At 57.4% G+C, this 21,332-nt stretch overlaps 1 protein-coding gene across 6 annotated transcripts in view; it reads left to right on the top strand.

Moving 5' to 3' along the window:
- Positions 1-21,190, top strand: part of KCP (kielin/chordin-like protein) — a 52,531-nt gene extending 31,341 nt beyond the window's left edge. For 4 of the 6 annotated variants that reach the window (XM_013990798.1, XM_013990797.2, XM_013990802.2 and 1 more), the window contains 34 exons: positions 53-146; positions 932-1,014; positions 3,826-3,919; positions 4,029-4,108; positions 4,189-4,282; positions 4,654-4,739; positions 4,814-4,895; positions 5,144-5,296; positions 5,386-5,492; positions 5,574-5,667; positions 6,305-6,478; positions 6,617-6,699; positions 6,829-6,922; positions 7,015-7,203; positions 7,480-7,650; positions 8,628-8,804; positions 9,473-9,558; positions 9,845-9,935; positions 10,057-10,139; positions 10,226-10,319; positions 12,171-12,344; positions 12,580-12,662; positions 13,513-13,633; positions 15,810-15,889; positions 16,091-16,190; positions 16,698-16,786; positions 17,076-17,178; positions 17,266-17,408; positions 17,675-17,847; positions 17,930-18,041; positions 18,117-18,218; positions 19,739-19,903; positions 20,347-20,653; positions 20,773-21,190. In XM_013990798.1, the coding sequence (XP_013846252.1) occupies positions 53-146; positions 932-1,014; positions 3,826-3,919; positions 4,029-4,108; positions 4,189-4,282; positions 4,654-4,739; positions 4,814-4,895; positions 5,144-5,296; positions 5,386-5,492; positions 5,574-5,667; positions 6,305-6,478; positions 6,617-6,699; positions 6,829-6,922; positions 7,015-7,203; positions 7,480-7,650; positions 8,628-8,804; positions 9,473-9,558; positions 9,845-9,935; positions 10,057-10,139; positions 10,226-10,319; positions 12,171-12,344; positions 12,580-12,662; positions 13,513-13,633; positions 15,810-15,889; positions 16,091-16,190; positions 16,698-16,786; positions 17,076-17,178; positions 17,266-17,408; positions 17,675-17,847; positions 17,930-18,041; positions 18,117-18,218; positions 19,739-19,903; positions 20,347-20,653; positions 20,773-21,041 (4,230 nt within the window). In that variant the 3' untranslated portion in view covers positions 21,042-21,190. The remainder of the gene's footprint in view (positions 1-52; positions 147-931; positions 1,015-3,825; positions 3,920-4,028; positions 4,109-4,188; positions 4,283-4,653; positions 4,740-4,813; positions 4,896-5,143; positions 5,297-5,385; positions 5,493-5,573; positions 5,668-6,304; positions 6,479-6,616; positions 6,700-6,828; positions 6,923-7,014; positions 7,204-7,479; positions 7,651-8,627; positions 8,805-9,472; positions 9,559-9,844; positions 9,936-10,056; positions 10,140-10,225; positions 10,320-12,170; positions 12,345-12,579; positions 12,663-13,512; positions 13,634-15,809; positions 15,890-16,090; positions 16,191-16,697; positions 16,787-17,075; positions 17,179-17,265; positions 17,409-17,674; positions 17,848-17,929; positions 18,042-18,116; positions 18,219-19,738; positions 19,904-20,346; positions 20,654-20,772) is intronic. The other 2 variants (XM_013990801.2, XM_021078953.1) reach the window with 1 other exon arrangement.

A 21,332-nucleotide genomic window follows, 5' to 3' on the forward strand; every position in this document is an offset into this window, starting at 1 on the left:
CTACTCTCTGGGAGCAGGACCCGAAGGCAGTACAGCTGTTGGTGTGTTACAGACGAGCCTGGTTCGCTGTGTGCCCATGAAGTGCCCGCCCGTCCCCTGCCCGGAACCAGTCCTGAGGCCTGGGCACTGCTGTCCCACCTGCCAAGGTGAGAGCCCTGCCCCTTTCCTGGTGGCACTCCAAGCGGGGCCACGACGTGATTTCTGGAGCCCCCGCTGCTGGCCTCTGACCTGGCTCTGGCAGTGGGGGAGCCATGCCTGGCCACACCTGCTCCAGAAAGTCTGAGCTGGGATTCTGCCCTTGTCTAACTTCGTGGCTGTGAGCCTCGGAGGGAGTTACTCCGTCCCTCAGTTCCCCGTTTGTAAGACGTGGATGATGGTATTCTATACCTTAGTAAATATTGACTATTTGCTTTGTGCGGAGAAGATATAAGGTGAGCCCTCGAGGCAGAGCACTAGAGGGTGACCCCGAGTCACACCCCAGCACTCAAATCCTGCAGAGGCAGGATTAGATTACGCACCAGGTACCTCGGAAACTCAGTGGAAGGAGAGCCAAGCCAGCCTGGGCACAGAAGGGAAAGCGTCTTGGAGGTGGCGCGTCTGCAGCGAACCTCAAGGTTAAGAGCAGTTAGTTAGGTGAAGGGCGGAGCCGGCAGAGGGATCCCAGGGACGGAGGGCAGCGCAGACTGCCCCTCAGTGGGAGGTGGGAGGGGCCAGAGTGGGTGGGCGTGGCCACGCTGAGTCCAGCAGAGCCCAGAAGGGCCGGCTAAGGTGCTTGGGCCTTATCCTGTCTTGGGTGCCGGGAGGCAGGGGCGAGGGGCCTAGGCAGAGGCAGGATCTGGTCTGGTTTAGGGTCAGAGGAGAGCCATGAGGAGGAGGGGGTCAGATCGGCTCCCTCCAGGCCTCCTCTCCGCCCATCTCCCCCCTGCCCAAGGCTGCACGGAAGGTGGTTCTCACCAGGAGCATGGCCAAGAGTGGACCACACCTGGGGACCCCTGCCGGATCTGCCAGTGCCTGGTGAGCCCCGATGCTGCTCCCGGGCTGCCCCCACCCCTCCCCGACCCCGCACCCATCATATCTGCTCCTTCATTCCACTGAACACGTCCCAAAGGCGCTGTGTGGGGCAGAGATGGAGGACACTTAATCCTGGACGCCGTGAGGCCAGGCAAGGGCTTCTACCCTCTGTGTGTCCATTCTGAGCCCTGTAGGTGGGCAACAGGGGTTTGTGAACCAAACTCAAGCAGCTTCAGGCCGTAGGAGGAGTGAGGCCGGACAGGATGTGACAGGGGGCACCTGCTCCAGAGAGGGAGAAACAGTGGACTTGAGACATCTTAGAACCATGCTGTCTGATCAGGAGCCACTACATGGGGACACTGAGCCCTTGCAATGTGGCCATCTGGGGTTGGTAGTTGCAAATTCTATCATTCGGAGTGGATAAGCAATGAGATCCTGCTGTATAGCACGGAGAACTGTATCTAATCACTTGTGATGGAACATGATGGAGGATAATGTGAGAAAAGAATGTATGTTTATGTATAACTGGGTCACTTTGCTGTATCGTAGAAATTGACAGAACAATGTAAATCAACTGTAAAAAAAAAAGAAATGTGGCTTGTTTGTGGCTTGTTTGAGATGGGGTCTAAGTGTAGAACATACACTAGATTTCAGACTTAGCAGGAAAGAAAGGAATGCAAACTATCTCATTAACACTTCATGTTGACTACATGTTGAAATAACATTTTGGGTATATTGGTTTGAGTGGAACATAATATTAAAATTTAGTTCCATCTGTTTTTTAGGTTTTGGAATTTGACTACTAGAGAAGTTAAAATGACAGATGTGGCTCGTGCTATGTTTCTCACAGGCAGCACAGATCTAGAAAATCTTCATGGGGTGGAGGTGGTGTGTACTTAGGTCTTAAGGGGCAAGTAGGATTGAGGAGGGAGAGATGGAGAAGGACACTGTAGATACTATAGACTGAGTGTCTGTGTGTCCCCCAAATGCAAATGTTGAAATCCTAACCCCCAAAGTGAAGGTATTAGGAAGTGGGGGCCTTTGGGGTGATTAGGTCATGAGGGTGGAGCCCTCCTGAGTGGGATTAGTGCCCTGATAAAGGAGGCCCCAGAGAGCTCTCTTGCCCCCTTCCACCATGTGGGGACACAAGCCATTAATGAACCAGGATTGGGACTTTCACCAGACCGTGAGACACCTTGCACCGTGATCTTGGACTTCCCAGCCTTCAGAACTGTGAGAACTAAATTTTTGTTGTTTATAAGCCACCCGGTCTATGGGATGTTATTGCAGTAGCCTGAATGGGCTGAGACCCCAGGTGTAGGGAGGAGTCAAGGCAAAGCCTGGAGGAGAAAGGTAGGGACATGGAGGCCCAGGGTCCAGGCAGGGTGCATGTCCAGGAGGGCAGTGGTTCACGGGAGCTGAAGCCAGAGCCACAGAGCTTCCTGACGCCTTGCCAAGGACTAAGGACTCCATGGTGAAGGCCATGGGGCAGCCAGTGCCTTGGCAGCCATGTGCTTCCCCTCCCCCATTCATCTTGACACCCCCGCACCCCCCACCTGTGAGCAGAGTCACTGGCTGCCCAGACACTTAGGGGCTGGAGGTATTGAGCTCAGGTGTAGGTATGAACTCCAGGGATGGGTCTGTCTGGGAAGGACCATGGGAAGGAGCAGCAGCTACCATTCGTCAGCTGCTAGCTTTCAGAGGTGGCGGCCAAGCATGTACTTATCCCCATAACAAGGCTATGAGGACAGGACTATTATTGTCTCTCTCTCTTTTTTATTTTTTTATTTTTTTATTTTTTATTTTTATTTTTTTTTAAATTTTCCCACTGTACAGCAATTGGGTCAGGTTATCCTTACGTGTATACATTACAGTTACATTTTTTTCCCCCACCCTTTCTTCTATTGCAACATGAGTATCTAGACAAAGTTCTCAATGCTATTCAGCAGGATCTCCTTGCTCTCTCTTTTTTTTTTTTAATTAAAAAATATTTTAGGGCCACACCTGCAGCATGTGGAAGTTCCCAGGCTAGGGGTTGAATCAGAGCTACAGTTGCTGGTCTATGCCACAGCCACAGTAACGCCAGATCTGAGCCTCATCTGTAACCTATACCACCGCTCACGGCAACACCAGATCCTTAACCCACTGAGCGAGGCCAGGAATTGAACCCGCATCCTCATGGATACTAGTCGGGTTCTTAAGCCACTGAGCCACAGTGGGAACTCCTGTCTCTCTCTCTCTCTCTCTTTTTTTAATGAGTAAATTGAGGCCTAGGGACATTAAGTGACATGCTAAGTTATACATGTTTATTAGTTTCTAGGGCTGCTGTAAAAAAAAAAAAAATTACCCCAAACAGAGTGGCTTAAACAACAGAAATGAATTATCTCATAGTTCTGGAGGAAGAAGTCCAAGAGTGAGAGGTCAGCAGGGCTGGTCCCTCCTGAGGGCTGTCAGGGAGCATCTGTTCCAGGAGCTCTGGTGGGTGCCTGGCCATCCTTGGCATCCTTTGGCCTCTGCCAACATCTTCGCCTGTTGCTCTCCCTTTGTGAGTGTGTGTGTCCATGTCCAAATTTCCTCTTTTCACAAGGACACCAGTCATTGCATTAAGCCTGACCTCATCTGCTATGAGCCTATTTAAAGGTCACGCCCTGAGGTACTGCGGGTCAGCACTTCAGCATAAGGATTTGAACGGGGACACAACCCATCACATCTAATAAGTGTATGGGACTTATTCGATGGGACTCAAATGCTGTTTCTGCCACTTGCTGAGCTCTGACGGCCATCCCTCCCCCCACCCACTCTGCCCCCTACCAGGAAGGCCACATCCGGTGCCGCCAGCACGAATGTGCCAGCCTATGCCCGTACCCTGCCCGGCCCCTCCCGGGCACCTGCTGCCCCGTGTGTGATGGTGAGTCAGGGGGTGGGGCCTGGAGGGGCTCGGAAAGCCTCCCACGAAGGCCAGCACATGGGGTGGTAGGGGGCCCTGAAGAGGGGTTAAAGCACCCTCTTCCCAACAGGCTGCTTCCTAAACGGGCAGGAGTACCGCAGCGGGGAGCCCGTGGGCTCTGGGGACCCCTGCTCGCACTGCCGTTGTGCCGTGAGTGTGGCTGCCTGCCTGGCAGGGAGGGCCCGGCTTCTGGGCCTGCCTCTCCTGTGCTGACCAGGTCCTGTTGGCAGAACGGGAGTGTCCAGTGTGAGCCTCTGCCCTGCCCAGCCACGCCCTGCAGATACCCAGGCAGGATCCCTGGGAAGTGCTGCCCAGTCTGTGATGGTGAGTCAGGGGCTCGCATCACCAGGGAGGAGGGGCAGACACTGGCCCAAGAGAGGTTCCAGGTCTGCGGGGAGGGAGTTGCTTCCACTGTTCCTCCAGGAAGCCCCCTTGAACTAAAGTACCGGGGAAACTATTTCTAAACCTCCGCACGGTCACCCCAGGTGAGGGTGAGGGATGGGTCCTCACCTTGCCTCATGGCACACAGGGCACTGTGGCCAGCCCTTGCTCCGGGGGGTCGGGGAGGCCGGCCGAGTGGAAGACACACACGGTGACTGTCCTTTGTCGGGGTTGGGGGTGGATGCCTCGGGTGCCATGAGGCTTCCCCGTCGGCCTCCAGCCCTGTCCCCCAGTCCCTCTGTCATCCTGTCCAGGCTGTGAGTACCAGGGACACCAGTATCAGAGCCAGGAGACCTTCAGACTCCAAGAGAGTGGCCGATGTGTCCACTGCACCTGTCAGGTAGGCAGACTCACCGTCTCATGGCCCAGACCTGTCTCGTCCCTGGAGGGCCTCTCACCCAGCCTCCCTCCTAGGCCGGCGAGGTCTCCTGTGAGGAGCGGGAGTGCCCAGTGGCCCCCTGTGCCCTGCCTGACTCTGGCCCTCAGCTCTGCCCAGGTGTGTGTGTTGGAGGGGGGGCCATCAGGAAAGGGTGCTGTGTCCGGGGGCTAGAGATGGAGGAGTTCTCCTTCACAGCGGGGGCAGGGGGCTGCTGGGGAGTCCACCGGCCATTCCCGAGTGTGTTCAGAGGCTGCCATGGGGGTGGCAAAGCCAGGGAGGGGCCTGGGAAGGGTGCTGTGGTGTGCGAAGGACAGGGATGGGTGGACGTGTCTGGGTTGCCATGGTGACAGCCTCTCCTTGCGTAGCCTGCGTGCTTGATGGCGAGGAGTTTGCCGAGGGGGTCCAGTGGGAGCCTGATGGTCAGCCCTGCATGGCCTGCTCCTGTCAGGCTGGGGTGCCCATGTGCAGGGCTTTGCTCTGCTCCCCAGCCCCCTGCCAGCACCCTACCCGGCCCCTTGGTGAGTACCCCGTCCTGATCTAGCTTTCTTCCCCTGCTCTGCCCAGCCCACCCTGACTGGCTGGGCTCTGATCCACTTGCCCCACCCAGGCGCCTGCTGCCCCAGCTGTGAGAGCTGCACCTACCATGGCCAAGTATATGCCAATGGGCAGAACTTCACAGATGCAGATAGTCCTTGCCACGCGTGCCGCTGCGAGGTACCACCCCGGGGCTTGCCGCTGCCCTGCTGAGCCCCTCCTCCCGGGACCCACCCCCATTGCCCTTTTACCCGCTCCCAGGATGGGACCGTCACGTGCTCCTTGGTCAACTGCCCTCCCACAACCTGTGCCAGGCCCCAGAGAGGACCCGGCCAGTGCTGCCCCAGGTGCCCAGGTATGTGCTTGCTGCACCTGTCTGGTGGCGGGAGTGGGGGGTGGTGGCTAGATCCTGCCATTCCATGGCCCCATGGGCCCAGTGCATACCTTAGAAAGCAACGGCCTTCTGAGTTGCTTTCAATGTGACCCAGCTTGGCACTCTCCGGAACTGGCAGGGTGTGGGTGGGAGAGGGTAGAGGTCAGTGTGTCCCTTCCTGTTGCTGCAACACCCTCCCCGCCTCCGACACTTCCTCTCCCACCGCCTCCACCGCCTCTACCTACCTGTGTGCCACTGGTGCTCGCAACCAATGTTCAGGTTTTCTACTGGAGAGACGGGGAGCCGGGATGCTGGGGGCCCTGCACCGAGAGTGGGCAGGGCAAGTCGCACAAACACGGGCACACACATGCATGAGCCCTTTAGCTCTTCAACCGCAGGGGCACACACATCTGCCTGAGGGTAAAGGGACCAAATGCTCACGCGTGCACGCACACACACACACGGGTATGCTCAGAGAGATACATATGCTCGTCTCCCTCCATGGAGACAGCTTCCAAGTGGCACTTCTGCAGTGGCTCTGGACTCAAGGGCAAAGGGGCTGTCAGCCTGCTCCTTGCACTCTTGGTCTTTGCCCCAACCACCCACCCCCACTGCCCAGACTGTGTCCTGGAGAAACAAGTGTTTGTGGATGGGGAGCGCTTCTCCCACCCCCGAGACCCCTGCCAGGAATGCCAGTGTCAGGAAGGCCAGGCCCACTGTCAACCTCGGGTCTGCCCCACGGCCTCCTGTGCCCACCCTCTGCCTGGTCCCTGTTGCCAGCACAACTGCAATGGTGAGGTGAATGGGAGGGTGGGGGATCCTCGGGATGGCTTGGCCCTATCCCTAGGCACTAGGGCTGGGAGGGTGGCATGCCCTGGGGAAGGGGGCAGGGGAGGGCCTCTCCCCAGCCGATAGCTGCCCCCTCCCCCAGGCTGTGCCTTTGGTGGGAAGGAGTACCCCAATGGAGCAGACTTCCCCCACCCCTCTGACCCCTGCCGCCTGTGTCGCTGTCTGGTGAGTCTGCCACCTGGATGGGAGGAAGAGTCCAGGGGCGGAGGGGTGGGACTTTGGGAGACCGGGAGAGGTCCACCGAGGCATGGGTGGGAAGGGGTGGCCTGGCCTGGTCCATCGGTCTGTCTGCAGAGTGGCAATGTGCAGTGCCTGGCCCGCCGCTGCCCGCCCTTGCTGTGTCCAGAGCCAGCCATGCTGCCAGGAAAGTGCTGCCCACAGTGCCCGGGTAGGAGCTGCACCCCCCATCACTCCTCCAGGGGACCCCTCTGCAGCCTCTCCCCCACCCCGCTGACCCTGATGAATGCTCTCTGGCTTCAGCCACCCCTTCCAGCTGCCCTCGGCCCGGGAGCAAGGTCCCTGCCCACCACCAGGAGCACTTCTCCCCACCCGACGACCCCTGCCACCTCTGCCTCTGCCTGGATGGCTCTGTGTCCTGCCAGCGGCTGCCCTGCCCACCTGTGCCCTGCACCCACCCACGCCAAGGGCCCTGCTGCCCCTCCTGCGATGGTAACGCCCTTCCCTGTCTTGGCTGTACCTTCTCCATCTCCGCCACCACTACCTCCACCTCCGCCCCAGAGCCTCACCTTCTGGGTCTGCCTCTTACTCTGAGTCCGCCTTTCTCTAGCCCCAGGTGGAGTGCCACCCCCTTCCTCCTGGCCTGCCCCTCCCATGTTGGGGTTCTCACTAAGAAAGTGGGGGTGCCCACCCAGTCTGCAGGGCCTGGGAGGTTGTGTGCCTGGTGCACAGCCTCCAGGGCCCCCCAGCCTCTCCCCTGCCCTTTAGGCTGCCAGTACCAGGGGAAGGAGTTCACCAGCGGGGAGCGCTTCCCTTCGCCCACTGCCAGGTGCCACGTCTGTCTCTGCTGGGAGGGTAGTGTCCGCTGCGAGCCCAGGGTCTGTGCCCCTGCACAGTGCCCCTTCCCTGCTAGGGGTGACTGCTGTCCTACCTGTGATGGTGAGGGGCAGGGATGTTGGGGGGGCGGGGGGGAGGCTGGTTAGTGTCACCTTCGCTGCCCTGGCGTAGGTCCAGCATATTTATTACTGTAAGAAAAAGCCATGGACCAAAGCCTGGGTTTTCTCCTGCCTCTGATGCTATTTGCCTGTGTGACATTGGACAAGTTCTAAAACCTCTCTGGGCTGAATGTTTTTTCAATTAAAAAAGTATATAATATAAATATATATTTTTAGGAGTTCCCATTAGCCACACCTCCGATTAGACCCCTAGCCTGGGAGCCTCCATATGCTGTGGGAGCGGCCAAGGGAAAAAAAAAAAAAAAAGACTTTTTAAAGAGCAGTTTTAGTTTCACAGCAAAATTGAGAGGCGGATACAGAGATTTCTCATAGACCCACTGCCTCCGCACATACAGAGCCTTCCATTATCAACGCCCGCATCAGAGGGGTGCTTTGGTTTCAAGTGATGAACCTACATTGATACGTCATTATCATCATTAAAAAAAAAAAAATGAAGGTCAGCTAGTGTCAGAGAGCTACCAGGGGCAGGCTGCCTCCCTCCTGGGACCTCTCCCTCCTTGATTGATCAGAGGCCTTGAAAGAGCTTTGGAAAGGGGGGTACCTTGGGTCCTCGCCACCAGTGTCATCTAGAGTGATTCCCAGCTTTTCTCGGGTTGGGAGCATTGGGGCCTCCTGGCAGGACAGTGGCCTGCTGCGTGTTTAACTCTAGGGACAGACGCCGCGCGGGTTTTCCCTGTAGACTGGGCAGGGAGCTTCTTTGCAGGCCCAAGGGGAGAATGTTTGTCCTTCAGCCAATCCAACCTCCCCTCCCCCAGACTCCTTTGCCCACCAGCCCCCCGGGTGGAGCTCTCCCCTCTTCCAGGGTTTTGAAGTCTCGCACTCAGGCCAGGCACAAGCTCGGGGACAAGGACTGATCTCTCCCCTCTCCTGTCTGCCCTGCCCGCCCTGTCTCTCTCAAAGGCTGTGAGTACCTGGGAGAGTCCTACCTGAGCAGCCAGGAGTTCCCAGATCCCCGAGAGTCCTGCAGTCGGTGCACCTGCCTTGGGGGCTTCGTGACCTGTGGCCGCCGGCCCTGTGAGCCTCTGGGCTGCAGCCATCCACTCACCCTGCCTGGGCACTGTTGCCCAACCTGCCAGGGTAGACCTGCCCTCCCACGGCACCTCCCAACTCCCCAGTCTCCCCTGCACCCAGAGCCATGTGGCCTGGCCACCATCACCTTTCCCCTGAGACAGCCACCCCCACCCTGTGTTTCCCTCGGCGTCCTCATCCCCCGCCCCCTACCCATGCCCTCCTCTCTGTCCCTGCTGTCCCCTCGTGCTGTTCTCGCCCAGTGGCCGCCCCTGTGCTGCCAGACCTTCCTGCTTTTCAGCTGCCTCCCTGCCTTCCTCGAATGTCACATCAGCAGACTCAGCACTGTTCAGTGGCTTCCACTGCCCTTGAGTCCGCCCCCACGAGGAGAGGCTTCCTGAGCCCACCCTCCCCAGCCCAGCCCTGTCTCACCCTCGTGCCCAGCGTGCCCATCCCTCTCATCGTCCTCCGTCTGTGATCCCTCCCCCACCCTCCCCCGCTTCATGCACACAAATCTCATCACCCCCCATCTGGCTGAAGTCTTTCGGCCCGTCCCTCACCTTCCCAGCCACTCACGCTCCCTTTCTGACTCCTTAGGTAAGCCTCAGTAAAGGACCCCAGGCTCGGCTGTGTGTGTGTGTGTGTGTGTGTGTGTGTGTGTGTGTGTGTGTGTGTGTAGGGGGGCAGGGGAGGCCCCACTGACGGCAGCTCTGCCATTGCACTCCCTGCTCCGCCAGGATGCCTCTATCATGGGGTCACTGCTGCCCCCGGAGAGACCCTTCCTGACCCACTTGACCCCACCTGCTCCCTCTGCACCTGCCAGGTGAGGCGGCCCTGTGGGAGCTTGGGAACCCTTCAGCGTTTGATCTTCCTCTCTGGCCAGAAAGAGGTTGTTGCCTCCAGGCGGTTCTCGTGGGCACGTGCTGCCTGGGCCATCCGTGAGGACAGGCTTGGGTTCGGCTCTTCTGGGCTAAGGGAGGGGGTTTGCCCCCTGCCCCCAGCAGCAGGCTCGGCAGGGACACCTCATGATGGGGCCGAGTCTAACCTGGCTTAAGGGTGTGATGACATGGGGGCTGGGAAGTGGCAGCATGGCCTCTTCTCTCCCCCAGGAAGGTTCCATGAGCTGCCGGAAGAAGCCGTGTCCCCCAGCTCTCTGCCCGCATCCCTCTCCAGGCCCCTGCTTCTGCCCCGTTTGCCACAGTGAGCCCGCCCGCCCGGCCCCCATGCGCTTTCCCGCCCCTCCGCCCTCCCTTTCTGCCAGGCCTGAGGTTGGACTGGGCAAGGTGGCACAGCCCCCCACCCAGGACACTTGTGTCCACAGGCTGCCTCTCTCACGGCCGGGAGCACCAGGACGGGGAGACGTTTGAGGGGCCCCCAGGCAGCTGTGAGCGGTGTCGCTGTCAGGTGCGGGAGGGAGGCGGCCCAGGGGCGGAGCGAGGGCGGGGACTCCCGGCCTAGGGAGCAAGTGGCTGACCCCGAGTCCCCTGCAGGCCGGCCAGGTCAGCTGTGCACGGCTGCCATGCCCGCCCCTGCCCTGCCCGCTCCAGGTGACAGAGCAAGGGAGCTGCTGTCCCCGCTGCAGAGGTACGCCTGGCCCCTGGCCTGTGGGGTGCCGGGCCCCACATCCCTGCATCTGCGCCACCTCCCCCCCCTCAGCCCTCTTCCAGCCTTCCCACCTCCCTGTCCACCCCTCGGGCCCTCCCACCCCTCGCCCTCGGGCTCCCGCCTCTGCCCACCTTCAGCTCTTCCTACCTGTCCCTGCCCCCCACCTGCCCACACCATCTCCCCTTCTAGATGCTTCTTGGAATCGCCTCAAAGCTGCCCTGTTCCTAACCAAACCCCATTCATAACGGTAATGCCGATAACTAACTTTTATTGAGCATGTAGCGTCTGTGCCAGACCCCGCTAGGCACCTTACACATACGTCATTTTTACTATAGTTGCTTTACAATGTTCTGACAATTTCTGCTGTATAGCAAAGTGACCCAGTTACACATACACGTACATTCTTCTTCTCCTAAGATCGTCCATCGAGTTCCATCACAAGTGATAGACAGAGCTCCCTGTGTGTAACAGCAGGATCTCACGGCTTATCCACTCCAAATGCAATAGTTTGCCTCTACTAAGCCCCAACTCCCAGTCCGTCCCACTCCCTCCCGCTCCCCCTTGGCCACCACAAGTCTGTTCTCCATGTCTATGAATTTGTTTCTGTTCTATAGATAGGTTCGTATGTGCCGTATTTTATCTTTTTCGTCTTTTTAGGGCTGCACCCATGGCATATGGAGGTTTCCAGGCTAGGGGTCCAATCGGAGCTGTAGCCACCATCCTACACCACAGCCACAGCAACACAGGATCTGAGCTGCTTCTGTGAGCTCTACCACAGTTCATGGCTGGATCTGGAACCCACTGAGCAAGGCCAGGGATCGAACCTGTGTCTTCATAGATGCCAGTCAGGGTTCGCTAACTGTTGAGCCACAGTGGGAACTCCATTTGTGCCACATATAAGTGACATCATATGTCATTTAATCCACACAGTGATCTCATCAGATTGGCACTGTTCTTATTCCCATTTTACAGATAAGAGAACAAGGTACAGAGAGATAACATAACTTACCTATAATCACTTAGCCAGCAGGTGGCGGAGTCAAGATTTGCATCTAGGCCATTTGCTTTCAGAATAGAGGTCTTTCTTCTCTCTATCTCTCTCTCTTTTTTTTTTTTTTTTTTTTTTTTGTCTTTTTAGGGCCTCACCCGTGGCATATGGAGGTTCCCAGGCTAGGGTTCCAATCAGAGCTACATCTGCCAGCCCACGCCACAGCCACAGCAACATGGGACCTAAGCGGGGTCTGCAACCTACACCACAACTCATGGCAACGCCAGATCCTTAGCCCACTGAGCAAAGCCAGGGATCGAACCTGCATCCTCATGGGTACTAGTTGGGTTCACTAACCGCCGAGCCACGCTGGGAAATCCTAGAATAGGGAACTTTCTTAACCTCTGTGGGCCCTTGCTGCATACACTGCCCAGCATGGTATAAGAACCTTCAGCCTCTCCTTGCCCTGGGAGGTAGGCAGGACAGGTGTAAAATCCCTATTTAACAGAAGAGGAAGACTGAGGCTCAGAGAGACTGAGTTTCCTTGGGCACATGGTTCATGAGGGAGCCTTTCATTCATCCCACGGGCATCCATTACACGGCCACTGCATGCCAGGGTCTGGCACAGGCACTGGGTCCAGCAAGCAAGCAGACAAAGGACGAGATTAGACCCCTCAACCCAGTGTCTTTCCCCTCCACCACAGACAGGAGTTCTGCCCCAGGCCACCTCTCCGCCTGCAGAACCCGCTCTGGCACCCACGTGTCCTGCTGACCTCCCGGGGTGGGGGTTGGGGCAGATGCGCAGAACCCACTCAGAGCTCATCCCTCCACCTGGGCCGCAGGCTGCTTGGTTCGCGGGGAGGAGCACCCTGAAGGCAGTAGCTGGGAGCCCCCCGACAGCCCCTGCTCCTCCTGCATGTGTCACGAGGGAGTCATCACCTGCGCCCGCATCCAGTGCGTCACCTCCTGTGCCCAGCCCCGCCAGGGGCCCAGTGACTGCTGCCCTCGATGCTCTGGTACTGGGAGCCTGGGGGAGGGGAGAGGGAGCTGCAGGGAGGCAGCGGCTGGTCAGCCTCTCCCTGCCACTGTCCTGGGCTGGGTGGCAGAGGTGGCTGTTTCAGGAGAAGTGGCCCCCACTGTACATATCCCAGTCTCTGAGGCTAGGGACCTGAGGGGCAGAGAACCCCACCCCTGGCATTAACCTGGCCTGAAAGCTCCCCGGTCTGTTCTGCTCTTACCCCGCCCCCCAAGACTGTGAACACAAGGGTCGGAAGTATGAGCCTGGGGAGAGCTTCCAGCCTGGGGCCGACCCCTGTGAAGTGTGCATCTGTGAGGTAGGTGAGGGCCAGGCTGGGGGCGGGCCACTGAGGAGGGGCAGCCTGGACATTGCGGGAGGGTGTGTCTCTGTGGCCAGGGGGTGAGGCAGGGGCTTGGGCGAAGAGCCAGCAGGGCCAGGAAGTCTGGAGCTGGACCCGGGCCACAGGGGCCGAGTGTGGGGCAGGCAGTGGGCAGGCCTTCCTGGCTGGAGTGTAGGTAGAAGTTTGGGAGGAGATGCCTGGGAAGTGCTTGGGGGCCCAATTGGGGAAATTATATTTGAAAAGTAACAGCCAGGAGTTCCTGTCGTGGTTCAGTGGTTAATGAATCTGACTAGCATCCATGAGGATGTGGGTTCAGTCCCTGACATCGCTCGGTGGGTTAAGGATCAGGTGTTGCCGGGAGATGTGGTGTAGGCTTCAGACGCAGCTTGGATCCCATGTTGCTGTGGCTGTGGTGTAGACCGGCAGCTACAGCTCTGATTAGACCCCTAGCCTGGGATCTTCCATATGCCTTGAGTGCGGCCCTAAAAAGCAAAAAGGAAAGGAAAAAAAGAAGGTAAGAGCCAGAGGAAGGGTTTTCAGCAGGCAAATGAAATCCCAGATCAGGAGATTAGTGGGATTAGGGAGGAGGGTGGCATGAGAGTAAAGAAGGGTAAAAAGTCACATGAAGATTGAGGCCCAAGTGAGCAGGCACTGTCATCGCTGGGGGTTGGGACATGGGGTGAGGAGCAAGTCTAAGGAAGACACTGAGTCTCTGCCCACTAGAGTCTGGCCTGCCCAAGGCAGATGGAGGAGCGCGGGGTCTGGGGTTGGAAGGGTGGCTCTTGGCTTCCATTGCCTGGGACCCACCCTCTGCTCACTCATTCAGCTGCAGCCTGAAGGGCCTCCCAGCGTTCGCTGTCACCGGCGGCAATGTCCCAGCCTGGTGGGCTGCCCCGCCAGCCAGCTCCTGCCCCCTGGGCCCCAGCACTGCTGCCCCACCTGTGCCCGTGAGTCTCCAGACTGGGGGGTAGTTAAAGAGGGCAGGGCTTCCACCCCCAGAGTGACACTGGAAGAGCTAGTTAGCTCTCCTCCACAGTCCCAACCCTTTCCTGTGTCCCATAGATTGTTCTGGGAGTCCATACCCCGGAGGATGAGATGGGAAGCTAGCAGCATCTCTTGACTCTGACGTCTGATACATCCTTTCCAGCAGGTGGCGCTACTAGAATGGCAATAGGGCTGGCTGCTGGCTTTTTTTTTTTTTTTTTTTTTTTTTTAGTATAGTTAATTTACAATGCTGTGCTAATTTCTGCTGTAAAGCAAAGTGACTCAGCCATACATATGTAAAAATTATTTATTTATTTACCTTTTTAGGGCCACACCATGGCATATGGAGGTTCCCAGGCTAGGGGTCCAATCAGAGCTGTAGCCACCGGCCTACACCACAGCCACAGCAACGCGCGATCCGAGCCGCGTCTGCGACCTACACCTCAGCTCACAGCAACACTGGATCCTTAACCCACTGAGCGAGGCCAGGGATCAAACCCACGTCCTCATGAATGCTAGTCGGGTTCATTAAACGCTGAGCCAATACGGGAACTCCTAAATTCTTTTTTTTTTTTTTAATATTATTTTCCATCATGATCTCTCCCAGGAGACTGGATATAGTTCCCTGTGCCATAGAGTAGCGCCTCATTGCTTATCCATTCTAAGCGTAATTGATTGTACATACTAACCCTAAACTCCCAGTCCATCCTAATCCCTCCCCTCTCCCTCTTGGCAACCACAAATCTGTTCTCTGTGTCTGTGAGTCTGTTTCTGTTCTGTAGATGGGTTCATTTGTACCATATTTTAGATTCCACATATATGTGATATATGATATTCGTCTATCTCTTTCTGACTTCCTCAATTTAGTATGATAATCTCTAGCTGCATCCATATTGCTACAGAGGCCTTATTTCATTCTTTTTATGGCCGAGTAGTATTCCATTGCAGATATGTACACATCTTCTTAATCCCTTCGTCTGCTGATGACTTGGCTATTGTGGGAATAGTGCTGCAGCGAACATAGTGGTGCATGTATCTTTGGGAATCGTCGTTTTGTCTGGCTATATGCCCAGGAGTGGGATTGCTGGATCATAGGGTAGTTTTATGTTTGGTTTTCTGAGAAACCTCCACAATGTTTGCCATAGTAGTTGTGCCAATTTACTTTCCTACCAACAGTGGAGGGGGGTTCCCTGGCTGCTGGCTTCTTGAGGGCAGTGATGTTAAGACCAGAGGGGCAGTGAGTGGCCCAGATGCAGATGTGGGGAAAGCTATTCTTCTCCTTCTTCTTCTTCTTTTTTTTTTTTCCCCAGTTGTTTTAGGGCCGCATCCGAGGCACATGGAGATTTCCACACCAGAGGTCAAATTGGAGCTGTAGCTGCTGGCCTTCGCCACAGCCACAGCAATGCCAGATCTGAGCTGCGTCTGCAACCTACACCACAGTTCACGGCAATGCCAGATCCTTAACCCACTGAGCGAGACCAGGGATTGAACCTGCATCCTCATGGATACTAGTCAGATTGTTTTCCAGCGAGCCATGATGGGAACTCCCAGGAGAACTATTCTTAACACTTGTTAGGATGTGCTACAGGGAAAGAGAAAAAGAATAGTATTTACTAAGCACCTGCTACATGCCATGCACTGTAGCTGACACCTTTAATAAACAGGATCTCATTTAATTCCTACAGTACCCAGTGGAGTACGTATTATTCCCTCTTTACAGTTGAAGAAATTGAGGTTCAGAGAGGTTGACTAATTTGCCTAAAATGGCACAGGCGTGGGAGTGCTGGAGCCAGGTACCTGGCTCATTGTGCCTCCTTCCAGACAATATGAAAGCACGTGGGAAGGGGAGTAAGCTGGGCGGCCTGATGGTCCTTAGTGACCTGGGGCTAAGGAAGCCACATTTGGTGTGCTTCCAGGCTCCCCATCCTAGCAGCCTAGCAAAGTTCCCTTTCAAACATCTGAACTTTCTTTGCTGAAAGAAAAGAAAAAAGATGTATTTTTCCTGGAGTCAAGGTGTTAGGGGCATGGGTATGCCCTGGGCCGAGGATTCTGGGGACACAGTGGGAGGGGGGGTCAACTGGGCTTTTTTCCCTGCACCCCCACCCCCGCATCTCCCACATTGCCTTCTTATCTTCACAGAGGCGCTGAGTCACTGCACAGAGGGTCTGCTGGGGTCTGAGCTGGCCCTACCAGGCCCCTGCTACACCTGCCAGTGCCAGGTGAGGCTCCTGCCTTGGGGACTCCCCAAGCCCCTTCTCCTTCCTCCTCTGTGGGCTGTGGTTGCGACTCCTCTCCCGCAGCAGCTCCGGGCTTCCCACTTGCCCTGGACAACGTTTGCCCACTTGTCCAGAATGGCCCTACTTAGGTCCTGATCCCTCCCTCCTGTTCCCTACCTGTGGCATTCCTGTGTCCTTCCACAGGACCTGACTTGGCTCTGCATTCAGCGGGCTTGTCCTGAGCTCAGCTGTCCCCTGTTGGAGCGTCACACCCCCTCTGGGAGCTGCTGCCCTGTGTGCCAAGGTTTGTGCCCAATTTTGTGCTACACGCTCAGAGCTGGAGCTCAGGGGAGATGGGAAGGGTGGTGTCCTTGGGCCTAGTGGGCCACATGCAGTGCAGGCTCCAGGCGCAGGTTCCCTCCTCTGCAGAAATGGAGCGCTAGGCAATGGGGGTGGAGGAGGGACCTGTGAGGTCGAGGGAGGCAGGGAATGAAGCCTGGATGCTCAAGGCCTGGCCTGCGCCTTGTCAGGGGGCTCAGAGGCCCCAGGTCCACTCTAAGACATTATACTGCTGAGCTGGCAGCCAGCCCAGAGAAGGTTCCAGCCTCTGGCTCTCCTGGCTTACGGGACACCCTGGGCATCCTGAGCACTGGTGCAGGGTCTGCCATCCAGGAGGGCCCATGGTGCTGGTTGAAGAAATCCACAGCCTCGGGGTGCTAACTGGATGGGGTGGGCCCCGCCCTGGGCATTGAGGGTGAGCTCACGCAGCTGGAATAACGGTGCTCCCCTACCCCCATTTCTTCCTCCTCAGAATGTGTGGTGGACGTTGATGGCCGGAGAGTGGCGGATGGAGAAAGCTGGCAGGACCCCAGCAACGCCTGTATCACTTGCACCTGCCGTGTGAGCTGCGGGTGGGAGGGTGGGAGGTGGAAGACAGAGAGGTGGATAAAGGGAGGAGTCTCAGGACAAGATAATATGGGGTCTCCAAAGTAATTAGAAAAAGGCGCCCCCTCTGGGCAAGGGGGCAGAGGCATCCCCACTTGAACTTGAAGTGGGTGCTCTCCTGGGGCAGGGGCAGAAAGAGAAGGGGCTGCTGCCCTAGCCCCTGATCCAGAAGATCCCCAGAAGTGTGAGGCCAGAGACTCCAGACCCTGCTGAAAATCCCTAGAGCAATGACATCTGTCTTCAGCGGGGCCACGTGGATTGCCACCTCGAGGAGTGCCAGGCCCTCTCCTGCCCCCATGGCTGGGCGAAGGTACGGGAGGCTGGCAGGTGCTGTGAGAGATGCCAAGGTGCGGGCCAGGGAGATGGGGGGAAGTGGAGGCAAGACCCATGGTGAGGGACGAGAAGAAGACGGCCACCCCTTCCTGTCCCCTCAGCCCCCGCCCAGTCCTGCTTGCACCAGGGCCAGCAGGTGGCCTCTGGGGAGCACTGGGCCGTGGATGCCTGCACCAGCTGTTCCTGCGTGGCGGGCACCGTGCGCTGCCACAGCCAGCGCTGCCCTCTGCTCTTCTGCAATCCGGTGAGTGCCGAGGTCTGGACCTGGTAGGATCTGAGGGGAGGAAGCAGGGAGGCATCGCCCTCTCGGTCAGCTGCAAGAGAGGAGGCTGGGCTTGTCCAGGTCCTGCAGTTCCCGATGTGGCCACGAGGTGGCGTCCTGACCCCGCCAGCAGGGAGCCCGGGAGCCCTGGTGATTCCTGGGCGATCCTCTCCCCTCCGGGAGGCTCTGCTTTGGGGGCCGCCGGGAAGGCGGCTTGTTTGTCTGACAGTGACTGGGGCGGAGGCCAGGACGAGGCCCCGGCCCTGAATCCCGGCAGCTGCTGCCCGCACTGTCTGCCCCGGCCCGCTTCCTGCATGGCCTTCGGAGATCCTCATTACCGCACCTTCGACGGCCGCCTGCTGCACTTCCAGGGCAGCTGCAGCTATGTGCTGGCCAAGGACTGCCGTGGAGGGAACTTCAGGTGCGCAACTCCCTCTGCCTTCTCCCTGATCCCGCTACTCCTGTCCCGGCTGACCACTGCGCCCGGGCCTTCCACACCGCAGCGTGCACGTGACCAACGATGACAGGGGCCGGAGTGGCGTGTCCTGGACCCAGGAGGTGGCGGTGTTGCTGGGTGACGTGACCGTGCAGCTACTGCAGGGCAGGGTGGTCACGGTGAGCAGAGCTGAGGACCCAGGGAAGGTCGGTCGGGCTGTTGACTCGTGCCTGCTGACGTTGCTTCTCCTCCAGGTGGATGGACGCCCAGTGGCCTTGCCCTCCCTGCGGGAGCCTCTTCTGTACGCGGAGCTGCGGGGACGCACGGTGATCCTGCATGCCCAGTCAGGGCTCCAGGTGCCACCCGGTCGAGCGGAGGGCAGGGGAGCCTCAGGCCTGTTCAAGCGTCTGTCATCTGTAGAGGGAGTGGGGATACCAGCTACCTTCCAGGCCGTATGAGGCCAAGGAGGTGATTTCGTTCTGCTGGATTCGGAGGGGAGGGGAGCAATCAGGGTTAGACACCTCCAGGTGCAATGAAAGGAGTTCTGAGCCTGGTTTCTAATCTTGACTCAGTCACAAAACACCAGGGTACTCTCTCTCTCTTTCTCTTTTTTTTTGGGGGGGGGGCACACCAGTGGCATATATAAGTTCCCAGGATAGGGGTCAAATTGGAGCTGTAGCTGCTGGCCTACACCATAGCCATAGCCATAGCAATGCAGGATCTGAGCCTCATCTGTGGCAGCTCACGGCAATGCCAGATCCTGTACCCCACAGAGCGAGGCCGGGTTTGAACCTGCATTCTCATGGATGCTAGTCAGATTCGTTAACCACTGAGCCGCGATGGGAATTCCACACCAGGGTTCTTAAGCCATTACCTTAGGCCAGTCCTCTCTGGGCCTCAGCTTTCCTGTCTGTCAAATGGGGAAAGGGTTAGTTGAGGGAAGGTGTCAACTAAGGTCTCTTAGGTGGTTTCAGGGATTCCTTCCAGTTCGCATGTCGAAGAGTAATTCACTCCCCTGCCTCCAGCAACAAGCACATTTGTAAATTTATAAAATAAGACTTGTCTAAACTTATGACACAGACTCCAGGAGGTCCCCTTGTGGCTCAGTGGAAGTGAATATGACTAGTATCCATGAGAATTTGGGTTCAATCCCTGGCCTTAGTGGGTTAAGGATCCAGCATTGCTGTGAGCTGTGGTGTAGGTTGCAGACTTGGCTTGGATCCTGCATTGCTGTGGCTATGGCTTAGGCTGGCATTTGCAGCTCCGATTTGACGCCTAGCCTGGGAACTTCCATATTGTGTAGATGCGGCCCTAAACATGCACACACGTACACAAAAACTTATGATACAAAACTTATGATACAGACTAATTAGGCTTTGGGGGCACAGTTCAGGAATGGTGACGGGAGAAGGTCCCCTCCTGAGAGAGCTGTGGGTAGCTCTTGGCATCTTCTATGTTTGCCCAGGACTGACACAGCAGGTGCCTTGCCTGACCTTGGCCTGCACAGCCTCCCTTCCAGAAAGTGCCTCCATCTGTCCATTCTCCTCCCCTACAGCAGGGGGCGCGCTGACTCAGTGCCTACAGCCAGGCAGGATAGGCCCTGGGCTTTTGTTTTGGTTTTTTTTTTTTAGATTTTTATTTTTTCTATTATAGTTGATTTACAATGTTCTGTCAATTTCTGCTGTACAGCAAAGTGACCCAGTCATATAGATATATATACACATATACACACATTTTCTCACATCCTTCTCCATCATGTCCCATCACAAGTGACTAGACCTAGTCCCCAGCGCAGTACAGCAGGATCTCATCGTGGCCCTGGGCTTCGAGCGGGCCCTGCATTTCCCCACTCGCCACTCCCAGCCTCTCTGTGCAGGTGCTGTGGGATGGGCAGTCCCAGGTGGAGGTGAGAGTGCCCGGCTCCTACCGGGGCCAGGTTTGTGGGCTCTGTGGCAACTTCAATGGCTTTGCCCAGGATGATCTGCGCGGCCCTGAGGGGATGCTCCTGTCCACTGAGGCTGCCTTCGGGAATAGCTGGCAGGTGAGTGGCACAGGAGTTGGGGGGCTGGGGAGGCTCAGTTGAGTATGAGTCTCAGAACTGCCCTCTCTCTGCTATGGAAAGAAGGGTTGGACACAAGATGGGCTTGGGGCCTTTCAGGGAGGTTTGGGGGCTTCTCACCTGTCATGGTGCTGGAGGAGGCAGGATGGCCTGTTGAAAGGGATCTCATCATCTGAATCCCCAACCCTGCTTTGCCACTCACTGGCTGTCTGATCTTGGACAAGTCACTTTGCTGCTCTGGGCCTTACATTGTCCATCTGTAAAATGGGCACAAAGGAAAAGGTGCTGATGCTTCCTTTGTCATTCTTGTGAGAGGTTTTTGAGGCTAAAACAAATGCATTTTGTGAAAACTGCTTTGAAGGCACAGCACACAAAGGTCAGCTGCCAGCGGGTGCTGTTATGTCAGGGTTGCTCTCTCCACTTAGGTCCCAGAGGGGCCCGGACCTGGTCGGCCCTGTTCCAAGGGCCGAGAAGTGGATCCGTGCCGGGCAGCAGGGTACCGTGCCAGGCGGGAGGCCAATGCCCGGTGTGGGGTGCTCAAGTCCTCCACGTTCAGTCGCTGCCACGCTGTGGTGCCACCGGAGCCCTTCTTCGCCGCCTGCGTGTATGACCTCTGTGCCTGTGGCCTTGGCTCCGCGGCTGACACCTGCCTCTGTGATGTCCTGGAAGCGTATGCCAGCCACTGTCGCCAAGCAGGGGTGACGCCTGCCTGGCGGGGCCCCACGCTCTGTGGTGAGGGGATATGCCCAGTGCAAGTTGGGGAAGGGATGGCCCAGGGTAGGTACAGGGAGGGTCACATGGGGTGAGCCTGGGGACTGGAACAGTGACCATGCCTTGCCCTCCGCCTGCAGTGGTGGGCTGCCCCCTGGACCGTGGCTTCATGTTCGATGAGTGTGGCCCGCCTTGTCCCCGCACCTGCTTCAACCAGCACGTGCCCCTGGGGGAGCTGGCGGCACACTGCGTGAGGCCCTGCGTGCCTGGCTGCCAGTGCCCTGCGGGCCTGGTGGAGCACGAGGCCCACTGCATCCCACCGGAGGCCTGCCCCCAAGTCCTCCTCACTGGGGACCAGCTACCCAGCACTCTACCCAGCCCCAGCCGGGAGCCCCAGGGGCCACCCTGAGCCAAGACAACACTGACCAGGACGCATCAGGCCAGAAGTCTTACCTCCAAGAGCAGCTGTCACCCTGCCTGGGCACTGGGGAGGGGTCCCACAGAGACCCTGGCCATGTTGAGTCAGAAGCAGTAAATGAGGGCCTGCCCTGAGATTTCCTTGTGTGTTTGTGTGTTTCCTCCCGGTGTGGGGGTTTGGGTGGGGGTGGGGGCTGCTTGGAACATGGGGTCCAGAGGTGAGTGTCCCCAGAGGCAGGATGGTGGCAGGGTGGTGGCTCAGACTGGACCTCACTCACTTTCC

This window comes from Sus scrofa, chromosome 18, assembly GCF_000003025.6.
Source record: "Sus scrofa isolate TJ Tabasco breed Duroc chromosome 18, Sscrofa11.1, whole genome shotgun sequence".
In the NCBI taxonomy this organism is placed as follows: domain Eukaryota; kingdom Metazoa; phylum Chordata; class Mammalia; order Artiodactyla; family Suidae; genus Sus; species Sus scrofa.